At 35.9% G+C, this 18,073-nt stretch overlaps 1 protein-coding gene across 1 annotated transcript in view; it reads right to left on the minus strand.

The window, feature by feature from the left end:
- Positions 1–18,073, minus strand: part of GABRB1 (gamma-aminobutyric acid type A receptor subunit beta1) — a 376,209-nt gene that overhangs the window by 224,980 nt on the left and 133,156 nt on the right. Inside the window, exon 4 of the mRNA XM_081052728.1 lies at positions 1,760–1,980. Coding sequence (XP_080908854.1) covers positions 1,760–1,980 — 221 coding nt within the window. The remainder of the gene's footprint in view (positions 1–1,759; positions 1,981–18,073) is intronic.

Below are 18,073 nucleotides of genomic sequence, written 5' to 3' on the forward strand. Positions count from 1 at the left end.
CACTGGAGTTGGTAATTTTTGAAAGAGCTGTTTTCGGAAAGTAACCTAAATGTGTGGGAGCCATGGTTTTAGAGAATGAGTAGTTAATGGGTGTTGAGAAAGTGGAGGAAACCAAAGCTATGAGAAGACTGGTGCTTCAAGAGAAAATTGAAAGGAAAAGGAGCAAACAGGGAAAGAACATAAGATTTAATAAAAGAAGGGAGCAAAGTCTGAAAAGAGAATCCAGCAATAAGATTAAAGATAACCAACCACTAGGTTAAGTTCAAAAGTTTTACCACAGATATGTTTTGTTCCACTTATGTATTGTTTTGGGGTATTGGTAAATGCACAGAAATTAACTGAAGGATTTTGACTCTTAACTGGAGGTTTAGCTTGGAGTTGATGATATAAGGAAGGATATTAAGGGGATTACGAATACTCTAAAACAGTAGGAAATTTGGGGGCTATATTAATTTGTGGATGTATAGCTTTTATCAGCTTCCCAAAGGAATCATAAAAGGTAACAACAAAGATTAGAGAACCACCATTCTACATATCTTAAAATAATATGTCCAGTTCAGATATTTCTTTCGTAAAACTGAAAGCTGATTTGAATTGTGGCCTACAATTATAACCTAAGAATATACCCTTAACTACATGAGAGTTAATAATAGACCTCTATATGTGTCTGATACCTCTTTTATACTTAATTCTTAACAAAATAAAGAAGTAAAATAAAACCCATTCTGGTGCATAACATTGCCAATATAAATTAAAGATAACCAAACTAAATGTAGATATAGCATGTTCATGGATTAGAAGACTTGATAATTTTAAAATGTCAGTTCTCCCCAAACTGATCTATAGATGCAATCTCAATTATAATCTCAGCAACCTTTTTTGGGAAGAAATTGACAAGCTGATGCTAAAAGTTATAGATAGATACAATGACCTAGAGTATCCAAAGCAATCTTAAACAATAAGTACAAAGTTGTAGGACTTTCTTACAATACTTGACTTCATGAGTTAGCATATAGTTATAGCAATTAAAATATTGTGATGCTGCCTAAAGATGGACAAATAAAACAATGGGACAGAATAGAGCCTGGAAATAGACCTCCACTTATTCTGTCAAAGGCATCAAAACAATCCAATGGGACAAGAAAACTCTTTTCAATAAGCAGTGCTGGAACTGGATAGCCATATAGAAAAAGTTGAACCCTCACCCCTACCTCACAAAAATTAATTCAATATCAATCATATATCTAAATATAAAAGCTAAAATATAGATTTGAGGGAATAAAAATACTGTGGATCTTCTCAAAGTCACCAAAAATATTTTCCTGCTTCTTCAAAACATTGTTTCCCAATTCCCTTTCATAATTAACTAGTTATACTGAATACCTAGAACCCATTTTGGTTCAGCCTGGGTGTCTCTGAGATACCCAAGCAATTGGTTAAAAAATATATAACTTCTACAATAACCTAGATGTGAAATCTGTCTGGCAAAGACACACTTTCTTATTACTGTTTATTATTTGAAGGTCAGGGCAAATAATTCACTTACCTTTGATGGATAAAGTTGCCTAGATTTAGATGAAATGGTTCCAAAAGAGATTTGCTGGACTTTCATTTAATTTCATTGTACAGATGAAAGCATCTATACATCCTCCTACTTGCTTCTCTCACCTTTGCCCATTTCCAAAAGGAAAACCAAAACATAACAACAACAAAAACAACAGTAAAACACGCAACGCAAAGTGTCTCTATGGACACTTACCGGAGTCCATAGAGAACTGTTCCATCAGGATGCAGCCGGATCATTCGATTTTTCACTGTAACCCCATGCACAAAGGATTTCTTGTCATTCAGAAAGTAGGTGTCAGGTACCCAGAGTTGGTCAGCTACCCTGTTGTCTAGCGTGAGGTTCAGAGGAATTCCAGAATAAGAAAGCCTTTTGTCTTTCCAAGACTGCTGGAAATACATGGTAAGTGTATAATCCTGTGAAACAAAGGAAAACAAAAGAAGAATTTTACTATCATCATTATCATCATCTGAGGCCTTTTGTTAAGAATGTGATAGCATGTGGTACTATGGATGCCCGGAGACCCACCATCTTGCTTTCCCCTAAGAGATTACATTTGAATATATTGAAATTTGCACCTCCAAGTATAGGGCAACTAATAAGTTACAAGTACTAAAACAATAATTGAATGCATGAACAAGCATTTCCACTCATATAGGGCAAATCCGTTTAATCGAATTTTAATGTTTGAAGTTAAAGTGTTGATATCTTGGGGAAGGTCATAAAAAGAAATTATATCAAGAAATCCATATTCGCAAAAATCAACCACTGGATATTGTATTTACAGTACTATATATTTTGGAGGAAATAATTGCTAAATAATAACTAAAAATGGAGAGGGTATTTTACAAACTGCAAATGTCTTTTGAATGAATTTGACTTATTTGACTATTTGACTTATAAAGGTTATCAATTATCATTATCTGAATTTTTCTAGTAAACAACAACTTATCTATCAGTCCTGAATGGTAGTTTCACATTTGGATGGAAATATTTACTTGGCCTGAGAACTGACTTCGGTGATGAAACTGTTCATCAATTCCTTTTACCTCATTTTGTGCTGTGTTTCAGGAATTGGTTTGAGGTCAGAGTTCGGTTTGTACTTGAGTTTGTTTCCTTACTTCCTGTAAAAGGTTACACTAAGGACATCCCTTTGCACTTTTCTTTCTGCCCATGTTTGCCCTGGCAGTGAGAGATAGAAAGATGTGGGCTCAATAAATGGATCAATCTTATAGAAGAATTATTATGAGTGCTTTAGTTGTTTTTTTAAAATTCTATTAATACTTAGTGTAACTGTCCATTAAAAGTAAATGGTAGCAATGAAATCATAAAGTCTTTAAGATGTGGGTCCCCATATAATTAAAAAGGAAGGCACACTTTTTCTTTTAAAGGATATTTATCTGTCCATAGTAACTCTGTGAATACTTTAGCAGCAGGCAAGAAAACACTGCATAATTCCTGCACACTGCCTGTGCACTGCCATTGTACATAGTGGACGTACTGCACATCCCACTAGTAGAGAAACATTGACCCAGATCGTGCCTTACATGTGGGCAAACTGTACTTTATCTAGATCCCTTTATGGATATCTATGCATTTATGAAAAATCCTAAAAGGTAACACAGCATGTTTATTCTGCATAATGAGTTTCAGTGTCCTTTAACCGCTATATTCAAGAATTCTTACGTTGTTTACTCAGAGACTGTCTTGCAATAATTCAAAGCCATTCTTTCTTGTTCAGTGACAAGGACATTTGTTCTTTGCTATTAATCATGCCATGTTCCTTTTGAAGGTCTAAAACCTTACCTTCCTTTAACAACAACAAAAAAAGGAGGTCACAGGGTTATATACAACTCTCAGTTGCTACCATTGTCACGCGCATCCTCTTCAAGTCTTAATCTCATACTTTTGTGAAGGAAAATAAATTGGAGAGACTCTGGCCTTTAGATTCCATAATAACCTTGATTCCAAGATCCTCTACACATAGAGCTACCTAACCATGAGCAACTAACTTAACCCCTTGTATCTCAGATGCCTCATTTCTAAAATGAAAATAATAGCATTTTACGGGCTTATTGTGAGTGCTACTTGGGAAAATGATGGTGAAGGTACTTTAGAAACTGTAGCGTGTTAAACAAACATATTATCTTCAAAATTGTTCATTGCTATTTAAAGAGTTGCATCATACTTCCGAATTACTTGGAGTATACATATTCATTTTCACAAGCGTTTTTTGTAAAAGAGATGTTCAGGAAAGAACTAGTCAGCAGAAGGACCTCTTTGACCATGAAAATAAGCAATTGTCTGTGATCAGTTGTAAGTTTTGGTGTTGGGTTCTGGTTTGTAATTCAGCCAACGTAAGAAAATTAATAACTAGCCAAAGACATGTTACTGTAAATTTTGCCATTGGGATCAGTACAATCAGCAAAAGAATACATCTTTCAATACTTACACTGAATATCCATTAACTTCCAGAATAATGGAGGATTTTCTCACAATGAGACCATGGGGTGAAATCCTTATTCCACATTCTCCTCAAACAAGTTTTAATGTATGATGAGGAAAAACTTATTATTGTGAAGTGTAAAGGATTATGATGGCAAAATAATACTCTAATAATAAATGCTATAATTAAAATATGAGTTTGTGATAAACAATAGAGAGTGAAAAGGAGAAAATAATGTAAGCATGAATCATCTTTGCATAGATTTTGTGTGTGCGTGTGTGTGTGTGTGTGTGTGTAGATTGTAGATTTTTTCTTTCTCTTTCTGGAAACTTTTGTTTCTTGTAGAGAAAAAACTATACACATGTAGTAAGATCTTTGCTTTACACAGAAATCTAAAAATGCTCGCTGATTTCAATAAATATTCACTAAAACTCACATCATGGTTCTAAATTAAAGCATTATCTCACCCTATTTGCAATAAGAAATAATTCAGTGAAAATTTATGTACGCTAGCATGTTACATTTGGGAGTGATGTGGGACAAGTACCCTTCAGAACTTTTTTTTTATGCATTTCTAGGGTTATTGTTCTAATCTAGGATCTGATTCTATGATAAATGGAAATATAGACATAAGAGGTTGATAACATTAATAACAACTTTTTGAAGATAATGAAAATTGTGGTGAGAATGATGAACGTTATGAAAAGACCTAAAACACAGCAATCTCGCCTTTTTGTACTATCCACATTCTACCACGAGCAAGACAAGAGCCTCTCCTGGAGAGTGCTTTGGGCTCTGTGGCTTTCATAGCTCTCTATATCTATGATCACATTTTGTTCTCAAAACCTTGTAAGGTAGGCCAAATTGGTATGAAAATTTATGATGTACATGTCTGAGAGACTATTACTGTTTTGTAAATAAATTATTCGATTTGCACCTTAATATAAACGTGAACTAAACATAGTAATAAAGCCTATGACATCATTTTGTTATATCCTATTTTTAGATGGTAATAAAGGGCTTACAACTGTTGTATTTTGTTCTACTATACAACAGATTTTCTATTAATTCTTCATTACTCCAAAGTGCAAGCACTTCAGGGAGGATGAAAAACATTTTAAAAAGAAATCAAAGGTATTACTATTGTGGCCCAAAACACTACAATCATATTTCTTCCAAGTATATTTACAAGAGTTCAACCAGCTTTCTCAAGCGTGCAAGGTATTCCTTGATAAGAAGTGCAACCTATTTAGAAACTATAGGCCATAGGGAATTCTTTGACACTGAGGCAAATTAACGGGATTAACGAGTGTGAGATTGCTAATGAAATTGGTCAGGCTAATTCAAGCATGACAGCATTTGATTCATTGAGGAAAAGCAAGAGAGACAATAGCAAATTGAACTCCAAAAGGACATACTTTTTAAATTAAAAATGTTTAAAGGAATAAGAACATATTTATAATAAATGAAAGTCATTCTTTTGAAGAATAAAGATAGCATTTGTTTTAGATAGTGGTTTTAAACTCAGGGTTTTTGCCCCACAGAGGACATTTAGCAATGTCTGGAGACCCTTTTGGTTGTTTCACCTGGGAGTAATGGTGTGTGTTACTGGCATCTATATGAGAAAGCCAGGGATACTCCCCACACAGTGCACTGAACAGTACAGCTCCCAAAGCACAGAACTGTCTGGCTCAAACTATCAATAGTGCCACGGTTAAGAAACCCTGCTTTAGAGAAAATCTCTTCCTTTTCAGTATCAGAAAAAAAGTCAGAATCTTTTGTCATTGTTTATGATGAAAAAATATGTATGTTAACATGTTTACCCTGAGATTTTAACGTAGTCCTCAAAACTTTATGAATGGTAGCATTAGATGGTTTGTAATTTGCAACTTTACCTTAAGAAATCATTTGATAAAAAATCCATTAAGTATCTAGCATCAGAATAGTGAACAAGAGATGTGTTTTAGGCAAATAGATTGAGGTATGCATTTTACGAGAATGAACTCTAAGACTTCATAGTGGGCTGGAAAACCGAGTCCTTTATTAGCTGCCTCCACGATCAGCACATTTCAGACTAATTTGTGAGTGAAGAGACAAAATATTGCTTTAACATCTTGTAATATTGTATCTACTCAGAAGGATCATATGAGCAATCCCTCCTTTTCACTGTTCTCAAAGCAGTATATATATATATATATATATATATATATATATATATATATATATATATATATATATATATATTTTTAAAGAACCAGGGCTCTCGTACACATTTGTATTTTGTTTTTCATGAATCTGAATATACATTCTAAAGGGTCCCAAATACAAATCCCTCTGTCCTATAAAACATTTATGTCAGTTTAGTTGAATGTGAGACCTGCTCTCGCCAAAGCTAAGGCTAATTTCCCCAAAGGCTGATTGTAGTAGAGCTGTGCATCATTGCTTACGACTTCCCTGCCTGCAGCCCCTGCTGATTCAGCAAGGCTAAATTCTATATCACATGATCTTGCTTCCCTCCCTCCTAGAAAATGGAGAGTAGATATCTGAGTTAAGAGCAGCCGGTCCTCAGGCAGGATGTAAATCTGTTTCTGGTTCAGAAAGATGAGATGGACCAATGAGAGTGTGATCTCAGAAATTTGTGTTGGATAAAATATCTGAGACAGGAGATGTGGGACCAAGTGCAAAGGTCATGACATAGAACTAAGACTGCACTGCTATTATGAGGTTGCGAGAGAGAGAGTAGGAATAAAAAGAGGAAGATAACCTGTAGAGAAAGAAAGAAAATGGAGAACGTAACAGAAAATAGCCATAGATGGAGCTTGACATTGTTAGAGAATGAGCTACCAAGTTCACGAAGACTTTCTACATCCTATTTCTATTTCTTGTGAGCTCTGTCTGGACATGTTTAACACTTCACCCTCTATGAGCCTTCCTGTCTCCATTTTCCTCGTGCTAAGTTGATTCCATCTTTATTTTTTCCAACCAGAAAGAGCTATATTAATGATGATCAACATCCATATCAGAATCTCATTAAGCAATAGTTATACATATTAAGGAAACCCAGGAAAACCAATCACCTGGTCCATTTTCCTTTTTTTTTTTAAAGAGGTATTATGAGAAATCTGAGATCCACAGATGTTATATGACTGAAAAAAGAAAGGGGGACAGGCACATTTTGTCTTATTTACTAACCAAGAGAATAAAGAGAAAGAAGAAAAACATATTTACTTCATCAAGACAATTCTCTGTCAAACACAATGACAATTACCTAGAGAAGTAACCTGTAGACTAATAGCACCTCTTATAATCCTAGGGAAAAGCAAAACAAACAAAACCCACACAATTTGCATCCCATGAAAACAAAGTTTAGTAAAAAATGGCCTGATAAATAAACCAATTTAAGTTGTAATTGAAATGAACCACACACACACAACATCTGTTTCTAATAGATCTTTCTGTTTAAATAAATGTTTTATATATCACTGTCACCATTAAGTATGTTCATCATGGTTTCTCTAAGATGTGCTGTTAATTTCTAATCTTGTATTTTACCTAGTATTACATTAACTATTGATACTGTATGTATGTATTGTGCTTACTCCTTAGCCATGTTTTGTTAGAATATCTTTAAAATACAGCCATTTTCATTGTTACCAAAGCCTGTGTTCTTATTCATTATTGATTTTTTTCCAACCAACTGTAACCTCATGCTATGCCTCAGAGAACATGATTTTTTTTTTTTTTAACTTTTGTCTCATCCTAAATAGCCCCATTTGGTTTATCCATCTGTGTAGTCCGATTTTGTTTTGTCAGTCTTGTGTTGTGTTCTGAACAATTTTGAAATTAATCAACCTTGTGGGTGAACAAAAATACTGAGAGTTATGAGAGTAATGGGCCTATATACAAATGAGAATATTCTGAGGAAATCACCTGAGCACACTGCGATATATGAAACATATATGACATTGACATAACAACTGACGATGTATACTTGTATTCCAAAGTAATGAACTGCATGAGAGTCTCACTAGATGAAATTAAGACTATACCAAAATAAGAATTCAGCACTTACAATTTACTACCTACTTTAGAAGCTGTGGAGATTCATTTTTTAAAAAAACATAAAAATATTTTTATGCAATAAATCCAATTTCTTAAAATAGATATGATGAAATTTGTTTTATACAGTGACAATTTAAATTTCTTATATCCTATGAAAGACTTAAACGTAAGCCCCCCCAAAGCATAAATCTCCTGGAAGAAAACATAGGCAGTAAACTCTCAGATATTACTCTTAGTAATATTTCTACTCATACATCTTCTCAGGCAAGAGAAACAAAAGAAAAAAATAAATAAATGGAACTACATCAAACTAAAAAGTTTTTGCACAACAAAGGAAATCATCAACAAAACAAAAAGACATCCTACTGACTGAGAGAAGATATTTGCCAATGATACATCTGATAAGGGGTTAATACCCAAAATTTATTAGAAAAAAAAACTCATACAACTCAACACCAAAAACACAAACAACTCAATCGAAAATAGGCAGAGGACCTGAATAGACATTTCTCCAAAGAGGACACACAGATGGCCAATTGACTAATGAAAAGATGCACTACATCACTAATCATCAGAAAAATTCAAATAAAAAACACAGTGAGATATCACCTCACACCTGTCAGAATAGCCATCATCAATAAATCAAAAAATAAGTGTTGGTGAGGAAGTGGAGAAAAGGGAACCCTTGTATACTGTTAGTGGAATTCCAAATTGGTGCAGCTGCTATGGAAGATAGTATGGAGGTTTCCTCATAAAATTAAAAATAGAACTAACGTATGACTCAGCAATTCCACTCCTGCATATTCATTCAAAGAAATCCAAAACACTATTCCAAAAGATATAGGCACTCCCATGATCACTGCAGCACTATTTACAATAACAAAGATATGGAAACTACTGAAATGCCCATCAGTAGATGGTTGGATAAAGAAGACATGGTACATATATACAATGGAATATTACTCTGCCATAAAAAGAATGAAATCTTACCTTTTTTAACAACATGGATAGAATTAGAGTGTATTATGCTAAGTGAAATAAGTCAGACTGAGAAAGACAAATACCATATGGTTTCACTTACATGTGGAATCTAAAGAACAAAATAAATGAACAAACAAAACAGAAAGAGGCTCAGATACAGACAACAAACTGACAGTTACTAGATGGGATGGGAGTTGGGAGGCTGGGTGAAAAACAGAAGGAATTACGAAGTACATATTTGTAGTTACAAAAGAATCATGGGGAATATAGTCAATAATATTATAAAAACTACACATAGTGTCAGATGGGTATTAGATTATCGGGGGGATCACTTTGTAAATTATATAAATTTCTAACTACTATGTGGTGCACCTGAAACTATATAAAATAATACTGAATGTCAACTACAATTTTAACAAAGTAGACACGGGATATATAGTACAACATAGGGAATATAGTCAATAATATTGTAATAACTATAGTAATATTTTACTCATACATCTTCTCGGGCAATGTCAGATGGGTAAAAGACTTATTGGGGTTACCACTTTATGAGGTACATAAATGTCTAATGGTTACGTTGTTTTTTTACACCCAACAAAAAAAGAAGAAGATAAGGATGATGTCTGGAGTCTGACAAGATCTGATAAGAGAAACTAGGGTTCTGGATTAATGCCATGCCTCTGTAACAGAGAAATATTTGCCTTTTGAGAAACAACAACAACACAACTCCTAGAAAGCTACTGGGAACTGGTAGAATTAGTATTTGACTAGAGTGGCTTATCGTGAATTGCGTATGATTAGATCCATCATATATGGTCAGCAGTACATCAGTAATCCATTGCTGGGGAAACTGTACATTCAGAATGAGGGTCAAGTAGCAAATTCAAAGGCAGAAATAAATTATATGAACAGTTAAAAAAATTCTTATACCTTACAATCTAAATCATCGGGTTCTCAAATAATTAGAGGTTTTTTCCATACTAAAATACATTGTTGGGCCTGAAGCAGAAACAGTTTTCTGGAAACTTCTGAGTCAAAAAGACCTTAGGCTATTGGAATGACTACTTCATTTTGTCAACATTTAACAATTGCTTACTATATTTAAAGAATGTCATTAAGGAACAGACCCAAGATGGTGTACTAGATAAACACTGTGCCTGTGTCCTTCTGTGAACACATTAAAATTACAACTAAATTATAGAACAACCAACCTGGAGAACCATCTAAACTCTGGCTGAACAGAAGTCCTATAACTGAAAATATAAAGAAGAAGCCACGCCGAGACTAGTAGGAGCGGCAGAGATGCGGAACAAGCCACAAACCTCTGTGTGGTGTTTGAGAATCAGGAGGGATATCTCAGCTCTGGAGGTTCCCCACAGAGGAGGAGCATGGGACCCCAGCCCTCCACACCAGGATTCCCAGCCCAGACTACCAGTGCCAAGAAAGAGCCCCCATAACATCTGACTGTGAAAAACAGTGGGGATTCTGACCATCGGGTGAGACAGAAGCCTGTAGGAAACCCAAACATCCTCTTAAAGGGCCCATGCACAGACTCACTAGCTCGCAGGCACTCATCTTGGGCTCCGGCAGAGGGACGGTGACTCGGTTGTTGGAGGCATATGGGGAGCTGACTGAGCTGTGTGGCTTTGGGGTGAAGGCTGGGGGACAGTCGCCAATTTCCCTGTGTGAGGTTCTCCTCCTATGCAGCTGGCAGGAAGGCACCATATTTAATGTGTTGAGCCCGCCCCCTACGCTTACGGCCAAATCTAAGTCTAATTGGTCTCTGCTGCTCCTGGCTGCTGACTCACTGACCCTATCCCATCCAATTCCCTCAACACCTGAGGTACTTTCTCACTAGCACCCAGCCCGACCCACATTGCACTCTTTCTTGGAAAACTATGGGAGTAAAGGGGCCCTAGGCAGGCGGCACCTGGCCTGGGTGTGCTCTGAGACTTGCTGAGTCACTCCAGGTTCAGTATTGGTACCAAACCAGAATCAACATTAACCTGGTGACCACAACTTTTGTCAATCTAGTGACTCCCTGAGACTCTGCATCACCCAATTTGCATACCTCATGAGGCTTTTTCAGCAGCTACCAGGTAGTCCCTGACCAGTCACAGGCAATGGGTGAACTTGGTCTGCACCAGAGCCCCTCACAAAAGGCCCGAGAAACAACACACTTGAAGGTTGGCTTCAGACCACAGCAGAGCACTCCCCATTTAGCCCTGTGAGCAGCACACACAAAGGGTGGTCTCCACAGGCACCAGAGCCTGATGGGGGAAATTCCACTCAGTGGGGTAAGCCCCCCACATAGCAGCCCAAAAGCTGTGAACATGGCCAAACCCCACAGTTAATGAGCCTGAGGTTCAGTCCCACACACTGATGTGCCAATAGAAATCAAGGCTCAATTATAACAGGAGGGCACACACAACACAACAAGAGACATTCCTGGAGCACCCAGTTCAGATGACCAGGGAGAATGTGCCAGGGCCCCACAGGTCACCTACTACATAAGGCCACCTGGCCAAGACTGGGAGACATAGCAGATCTACCTAATACATAGAAACAAACACAAGGAGGCAGCCAAAATGAGGAAACAAAGAAACACATCCCAAATGAAATAACAGGAAAAATCCAGAAAAGGAACTAAATGCAATGGAGGCAAGCAACCTACCAGAGATAGCCTTCAAAATAGAGTTCAGGCCAGAAGGGATAGGTAGGAAATATTCAATGTGATGAAAGGCTAGGATCTACAACAAAGATTACTCTGCCCAGCAAAGCTGTCGTTTAGAATGGAACGACAGATGAAGAGCTTCCCAGACAAAAAAATAAGCCAAAGGAGTTCATGACCACCAAACCAGTATTATAAGAAATTTTAGAGAGACTTCTTTAAGATGGAAAAAAAAAAAAAAGCAAAACTATAATGAAATAGAAATAGCTATATATCTATCAATAATTAAATTTAAATGGATTAAATGCGCTAATTAAAAGACAAGGGGGGTTGAATGGATAAGAAAACAAAACCCTTACATATGCTGCCTAAAAGAGACCCATTTCAGGTTGAAAGACACACAGACAGAAAGTAAAGGGATAGAAAAAGATATTTCATGAAAATGGAAACAAAAAAGTGCGGTAGCAATACTTATACCAGGCAAAATAGACTTTAAAACAAAGGTATAACAAGAGACAAAGAAGTGTCCAGTAATCCCACTTCTGGGTATTTATCCAAAGAAACCCAAAATGCTACTTCGAGGGGACATGTGCATCCATATGTTCATTGCAGCGTTGCTTACAATGGCCAAGATGTGGAGGCAGCCTGGGTGTCCATAGATGGATGAATGGATAAAGAGGGGTTGATATATATAATGGAATATTGCTTGGCCATGGAAGGGAATTGGTTCTTGGCATCTGTGGCAGTACGGATGAACCTGGAGGGTATTATACTGAGTGGAGTATGTCAGGCAAAGAAAGACAGATGCAATGTCATTTCACTTATTTGTAGAATCTAAAGAACAAAACAAACATATAAAACAGAAACAAACACATGGATACAGAAAACATTTTGATGGTTGCCAGATGGGAGAGTTGGGAATGGATGAAAAAAGGTGAAGGGATGGAGAAGTACATATTGGTAGTTACAAAATACAAAGGGTGCCAAAAATATGTATACAGATTTTAAGAAAGGAAAAAACTGTATAAAATTGTAATACTCGATATATACCAATAACAAAAGATAAATATAAGTCATGTGTATAGATTTTTTTGGCATCCCTAGTAGTCATGGGGGTGTAAGGTAAAGCACAGAGTCATAGTGAATAACATGGTAATAACTATGTGTAGTGGCAGGTGGATACTAGAATAGTCAGAGGGATCATTTCTTAAATTATATAAATGTCTAACCACTATGTTGTACACCTGAAATTAACACAAAATAATATTGAATGTCAACTGTAATTGGAAATTTAAAAAGTTGGGGGAGGAGTTGAAAGAGAATAAGAGGCCCAAATTTCCAGGTATAAAACAAATAAGTCATGGGGATGTAATGTACAGCCTGGGTAATACAGTCAGTAATATTTTGATAGCGTTGTACTGTGTCAGATGGTTACTGGAGTTATGGTGATCACTTCTTTATGTATATAAAGTTGAATAAATATGGGGTATGCCTGAAACTCATATAATATTGTATGTTAGCTATATTTTTAATAAAAATCTTTAATAAAAAATAATTGTATTAAGCCTGATGCTGAGGAGAAAAAAATGAATAATACATTTTGTCTGCCTGTGTCAAGAAACTCATAGGCCAGTGGGCGAGACTCAGCATTGTTTATTTCTAAGCTGTTCCACTGTCCTCTGCAGGCTTTTTAGTTTTTCCATCACTTGTGTAACCAGATTCCTGAATATAATTCCCTCCAATTCAAATACTCAGAGAACTCAGAGTGATTCCACTTTTCTCATTGGCAGCTGCCTACTCAAGGAGACAAGATTATTGAGTAGGAGGATATCAGTTTAACAAGCTCTGGCATTAACATAAAGAATAGATAAGTCAGAGTTGAATTAACACAGTGCTGAAGGGGAGGTGGAGAAGAGGAAACGTGTGAAATAGTTAAGGCAGAATTTGATGACCTTTTGATAAGGGAGATTAGAGAAAAGGTAGCATCAAGTATGACCACCGGTTTCTAACCTAAGTGAGCAGATAGATAACAATAAGAATTGAAGATTTGGAGCTGATGGTGACTAATGCATTTTGGGCTAGTTTGTATTGTGGGTGTCTGTGACATTTGCACATAGAGGTGCCAAGTAAGTCCTTATGGGCCAGAATGGGGCTCAGGAAGAAACACAGTTACATGAGTCACAGTAATAGATGGAGCCCTGGAAATGGATTAGCTTATCACATAAACAGTACAAGGAAAGAAGGGGAGAGAACCCATGGGAAATTTGGTTCTAGAATAGTCACTCACTCCTTTGAGTTCCCACAGTAGTCTTCTACTAAGACTATAATACTAATTTTGTAATTATTTCTGAGCCTCACTAGATTTTGAGCTCCCCAAGGGTGACGGTTTCTGTTTTTAGGCCCTAGCATAGCGCACAGGGGACAGCAGATGCTCAGATATGTTAGCTGAATGTGAGTTAAGTAATACTGTGTGTTTGGGGCACTAGATATAAATGCTAAGCATGTTAATGCAAACTCATCTTAAATTCTGAAAAATTGTTCATCCTTAAATAACACACATAGGGACTTTCAGTTAACTAAAATAATTATTAATCTGAATTTCCGTTTTCTAACCCCTCGAGATTAATGAGTCTGTAATTCCCACTAATATAGGAAATTGATAAATTTCTGGGAGATGATAAAAACATGAGTTTAAAGTAAACTTCTCTTTAGGAATGAATTAATAATGACTTTCTACAAAAAAATGACATATTTTGAATTATATCAAGTGAAATTTCATTGATAGTTCCAGCATTTTGGAGGTGTAAGTCTATTTATACTAAAACTTTAAAAAGGGATTTCTATTCAGTGAAACATTTGAGCTCATTTACAAGTTAGTCAATATTCGAAACTATCAATAAAATATTAGTCAGATGATTGATTCATAGGAGGTTAAACTTCACTGACACTTAAAACAACATAATTAATTATATATGACACACTAGGTTTTTTTCAAAGTTCCATATTTTTAGAGGTTTATAGAAATTAAGGTTTCCACTTTCCCCAATATCTAACTAAGAGCAGAAATGAAATCAGATACATGTAAGATCTAATGAAACAGTTAGCATGTGCTGATTCACACTGACCATCGTAAGTTGCACTGAATATATGACCAGAATGGTAACCAGCATATAGTATACATGGCAACGCCAGAGAGCCAACCTATAAAGTGAGCTAAGTTGGCATAGGATATGAGAATCAGAATTAAACCAAGATTCTATCAAAACACACCTACTTAGAAGAGATGAAAAAAATTGTACAGAAAGGTAGTTTTCTCTTGTGATTTGTGACCTTGTAAGGTGTATAAAGATTAAACGGGAACAGTCAATAGCAAGGATTCTGGGTCTGGTATTATTTTGATAGAGGAGATTGAGATCTTAGGAATTCTTTTTTTTTTTTTCTGCATTATTCTATAGGCTTTTATTTTGACAGTTGCTGATTTATAAAAGGTAGTCCCAATGAAATGATGTAGGATTCTAATTTAGAGGCATAGAGATATAACACGACTTGTTGTCGTATGGCATATAGAATGATATAGTTGGCCGCTGACTTTGTGGCAGCATAAACTACAAGTAACCCACAACTGTGTTGATTTCATGCTGTCATTGTTGCTTTGTTTTGCTTTTCCGAAAAGCTTTCAGTGATGGTGTGCTTTCTTTGGTTGATGCATGCTCTGAAGGAAATCCATGACTCCTCCTTATACTGGCAGATAGCAACAACAGGGAGCCTCCCTCTAGTCTCTCTGACTAAGTTATCCAGATAACTCGTTGAATATAAGAACTTTATTTTTGGTGGAGGGGCTAAAGTTACTGGTCTGAAGGAGATCTTAGGAATTCTTAACTTGAAACTAGTAGGCTAGAAAAGGAGGGATTGTTATGGATGCAGTAATACCTCTCTCATGAATCAAGTATTTCTGACATCTCTTAGGGCTTTTACTTACCTTCCCAGGAAGAAATCCTTGGGTCACTGTCAGGAACCATATTTTAAGACTTTCTAAGGTGAAGATAGATTTCCATGAAATTATTATTATAAAGAGACTGTGGGTAATAGTGTCTTGAAGTCCCTTAGGTGCTCTCAAATAGAATGGGTAGCAAATTATAATGCCCAAATGTCAACTTTATCATATGGACTCCCTAAAATTTTGGTGGTACCTTTTCTATCTACTTTTTAAAAAGAAATAAGATTACTCGTTACATACTATTTTTATATCATGATTATTGTTACCCTTTTTTTCACAACTATTTATTTACTCATTTATTTGTTAACTGCTTATCAACCTCTCCTCCAACCTATTTTCTTTCACTAACTAATCACTAACCGGATGGGCAACATTTTATGTTTGCTCATGTTCATACAATTATCCAAACATATAAATTATCTAAACACCTAAACATATAGACAGAAACTTTGTCATTGTTTGAGGTCTGACAATTAAATTCGCAAACTGTTGCAATGATGTTGCCAACTTTTGTGATATCAGAGGGATTATTCATTACGAATTTATACCAATTGGACAAACAGTTAACCGAGTTTACTATTTGGAAGTGCTGAAAAGGCTGCATGAAAAGGTTTGACGACCTGAAATTTTCCCCAACAATTCATGGCTCTTGTATCACGACAACGCACCAACTGACATGGCACTGTCTGTGAGGGAGTTTTTAGCCAGTGAACAAATAACTGTACTGGAACACTCTCCCTACTCACCTGATCTGACCCCCAGTGACTTCTTTCTTTACCCAAAGATAAAGGAAATATTGAAAGGAAGACATTTTGATGACATTCAGGATATCAACGGTAATATGAGGACAGTTCTGATGGCCATTCCAGAAAAAGAGTTCCAAAATTGCTTTGAAGAGTGGACTAGGCACTGGTGGCGGTGCATAGCTTCCCAAGGGGAGTACTTCAAAAGTGACCATAGTGATATTCAGCAATGAGTTATGTAGCACTTTTTCTAGGATAAGTTCGGGAACTTAATTGTCAGACCTCGTAGTCACTTCTGTGAATCTTTCTTTTCTTAAGGACACAGCACAAAATTTCCTCCAAATCAATGGGTAGAGACATAACTCATTCCATTTAATGGCTACAGTATTATATATGTGGAAATTAATCATAATTCTATTAATGGTGATTGAAGTTGTTTCTAAATTTTTATAACTAAAACCAATGCTGCAATAAATTTTTTGATAGATAGATGATAGAGAGAGAGAGAGAGAGAGAGAGAGAGAGAGAGAGAGAGAGAGAGAGAAAGATAGATAGATCACAAATACTTGTGTTTTAATGCATCTTTTGCCTAGTATGATGCCATTCTCTGGAGGTTAATATGAGTATGATTACTTGCTAAAGTAAATAAAAATAAAAAAGTAGGCTGCTCCATTGGTACCATCATTTTCTAAATATTAAACTAAATTCAAGTTTATAAAAAACATGAATCTTAAAGTCCAGTTTATAGAATCAAAGAGCTACATAAATAGCCATACAGTCCATCTCCAGTGGCTCAAACTCACTGAGCATCTGCTCAGACTTCTGTTGGTCTGTGATTGGATACGGCTAAAAAGTGATTTGGCAGACATTGCTGCACAGAAGGACCTTGGCAACATTGTGCCATGTAATGAGAAAGAGAGAGAGAGAAAGAGAGAGAGAATCAAACTCCAGGAATTTCTTTGGCAGTGCAGAAGAAATGGTCTGTGAATTCTAAAGCTAATGATTCTAATAAATTTAATTTCCCCCTGATGTAGCTTCATAGTCATCCTTGGGCCTACACCGAACATGCGTATCTAAGTAGCTTTGCATTAAGGATACAAATTGGATCCAACTAGGAATAAAACCTCTATGTTACCATCATGCTAAAACAAACTGAGCTATCAACTAAGTCTTTGGCTAAAATAGAACTGGGGGACTTGGGATCAAGTTCAAGATTCATTGTTCATTAGTCCTATGATCTTGGAGCAAATTTGTCAATTTAGTCTGTAAATCAGCCCTTTCTTCTGTGTGATGGGTAGGAAAACTACCAACAAGTCTGCTGGAATGATGAATTGAAATAATGTAAAAGTAGTCCTAAAAAACTGTAAAAATTATAATTGAGTAAGGAAAATCAAGCAGCTTAAAGCATGTTACAGAACAATGGAGTACATAACATATTTCATTCTCTTGAGCCAAGTTATCAATTGTAATGAGTTGCCTATTACTGAATGTTTAACTATATGACCGGAACTTGGTTATGTTCTTTCTATAATATATATTATATGATTGAAACCTTACCACAACCCTATGAAGTTGAAATTAATATTCTCTTTTTATAGATAAGATT

This window comes from Rhinolophus hipposideros, assembly GCF_964194185.1.
Source record: "Rhinolophus hipposideros genome assembly, chromosome: 1".
Classification (NCBI taxonomy): domain Eukaryota; kingdom Metazoa; phylum Chordata; class Mammalia; order Chiroptera; family Rhinolophidae; genus Rhinolophus; species Rhinolophus hipposideros.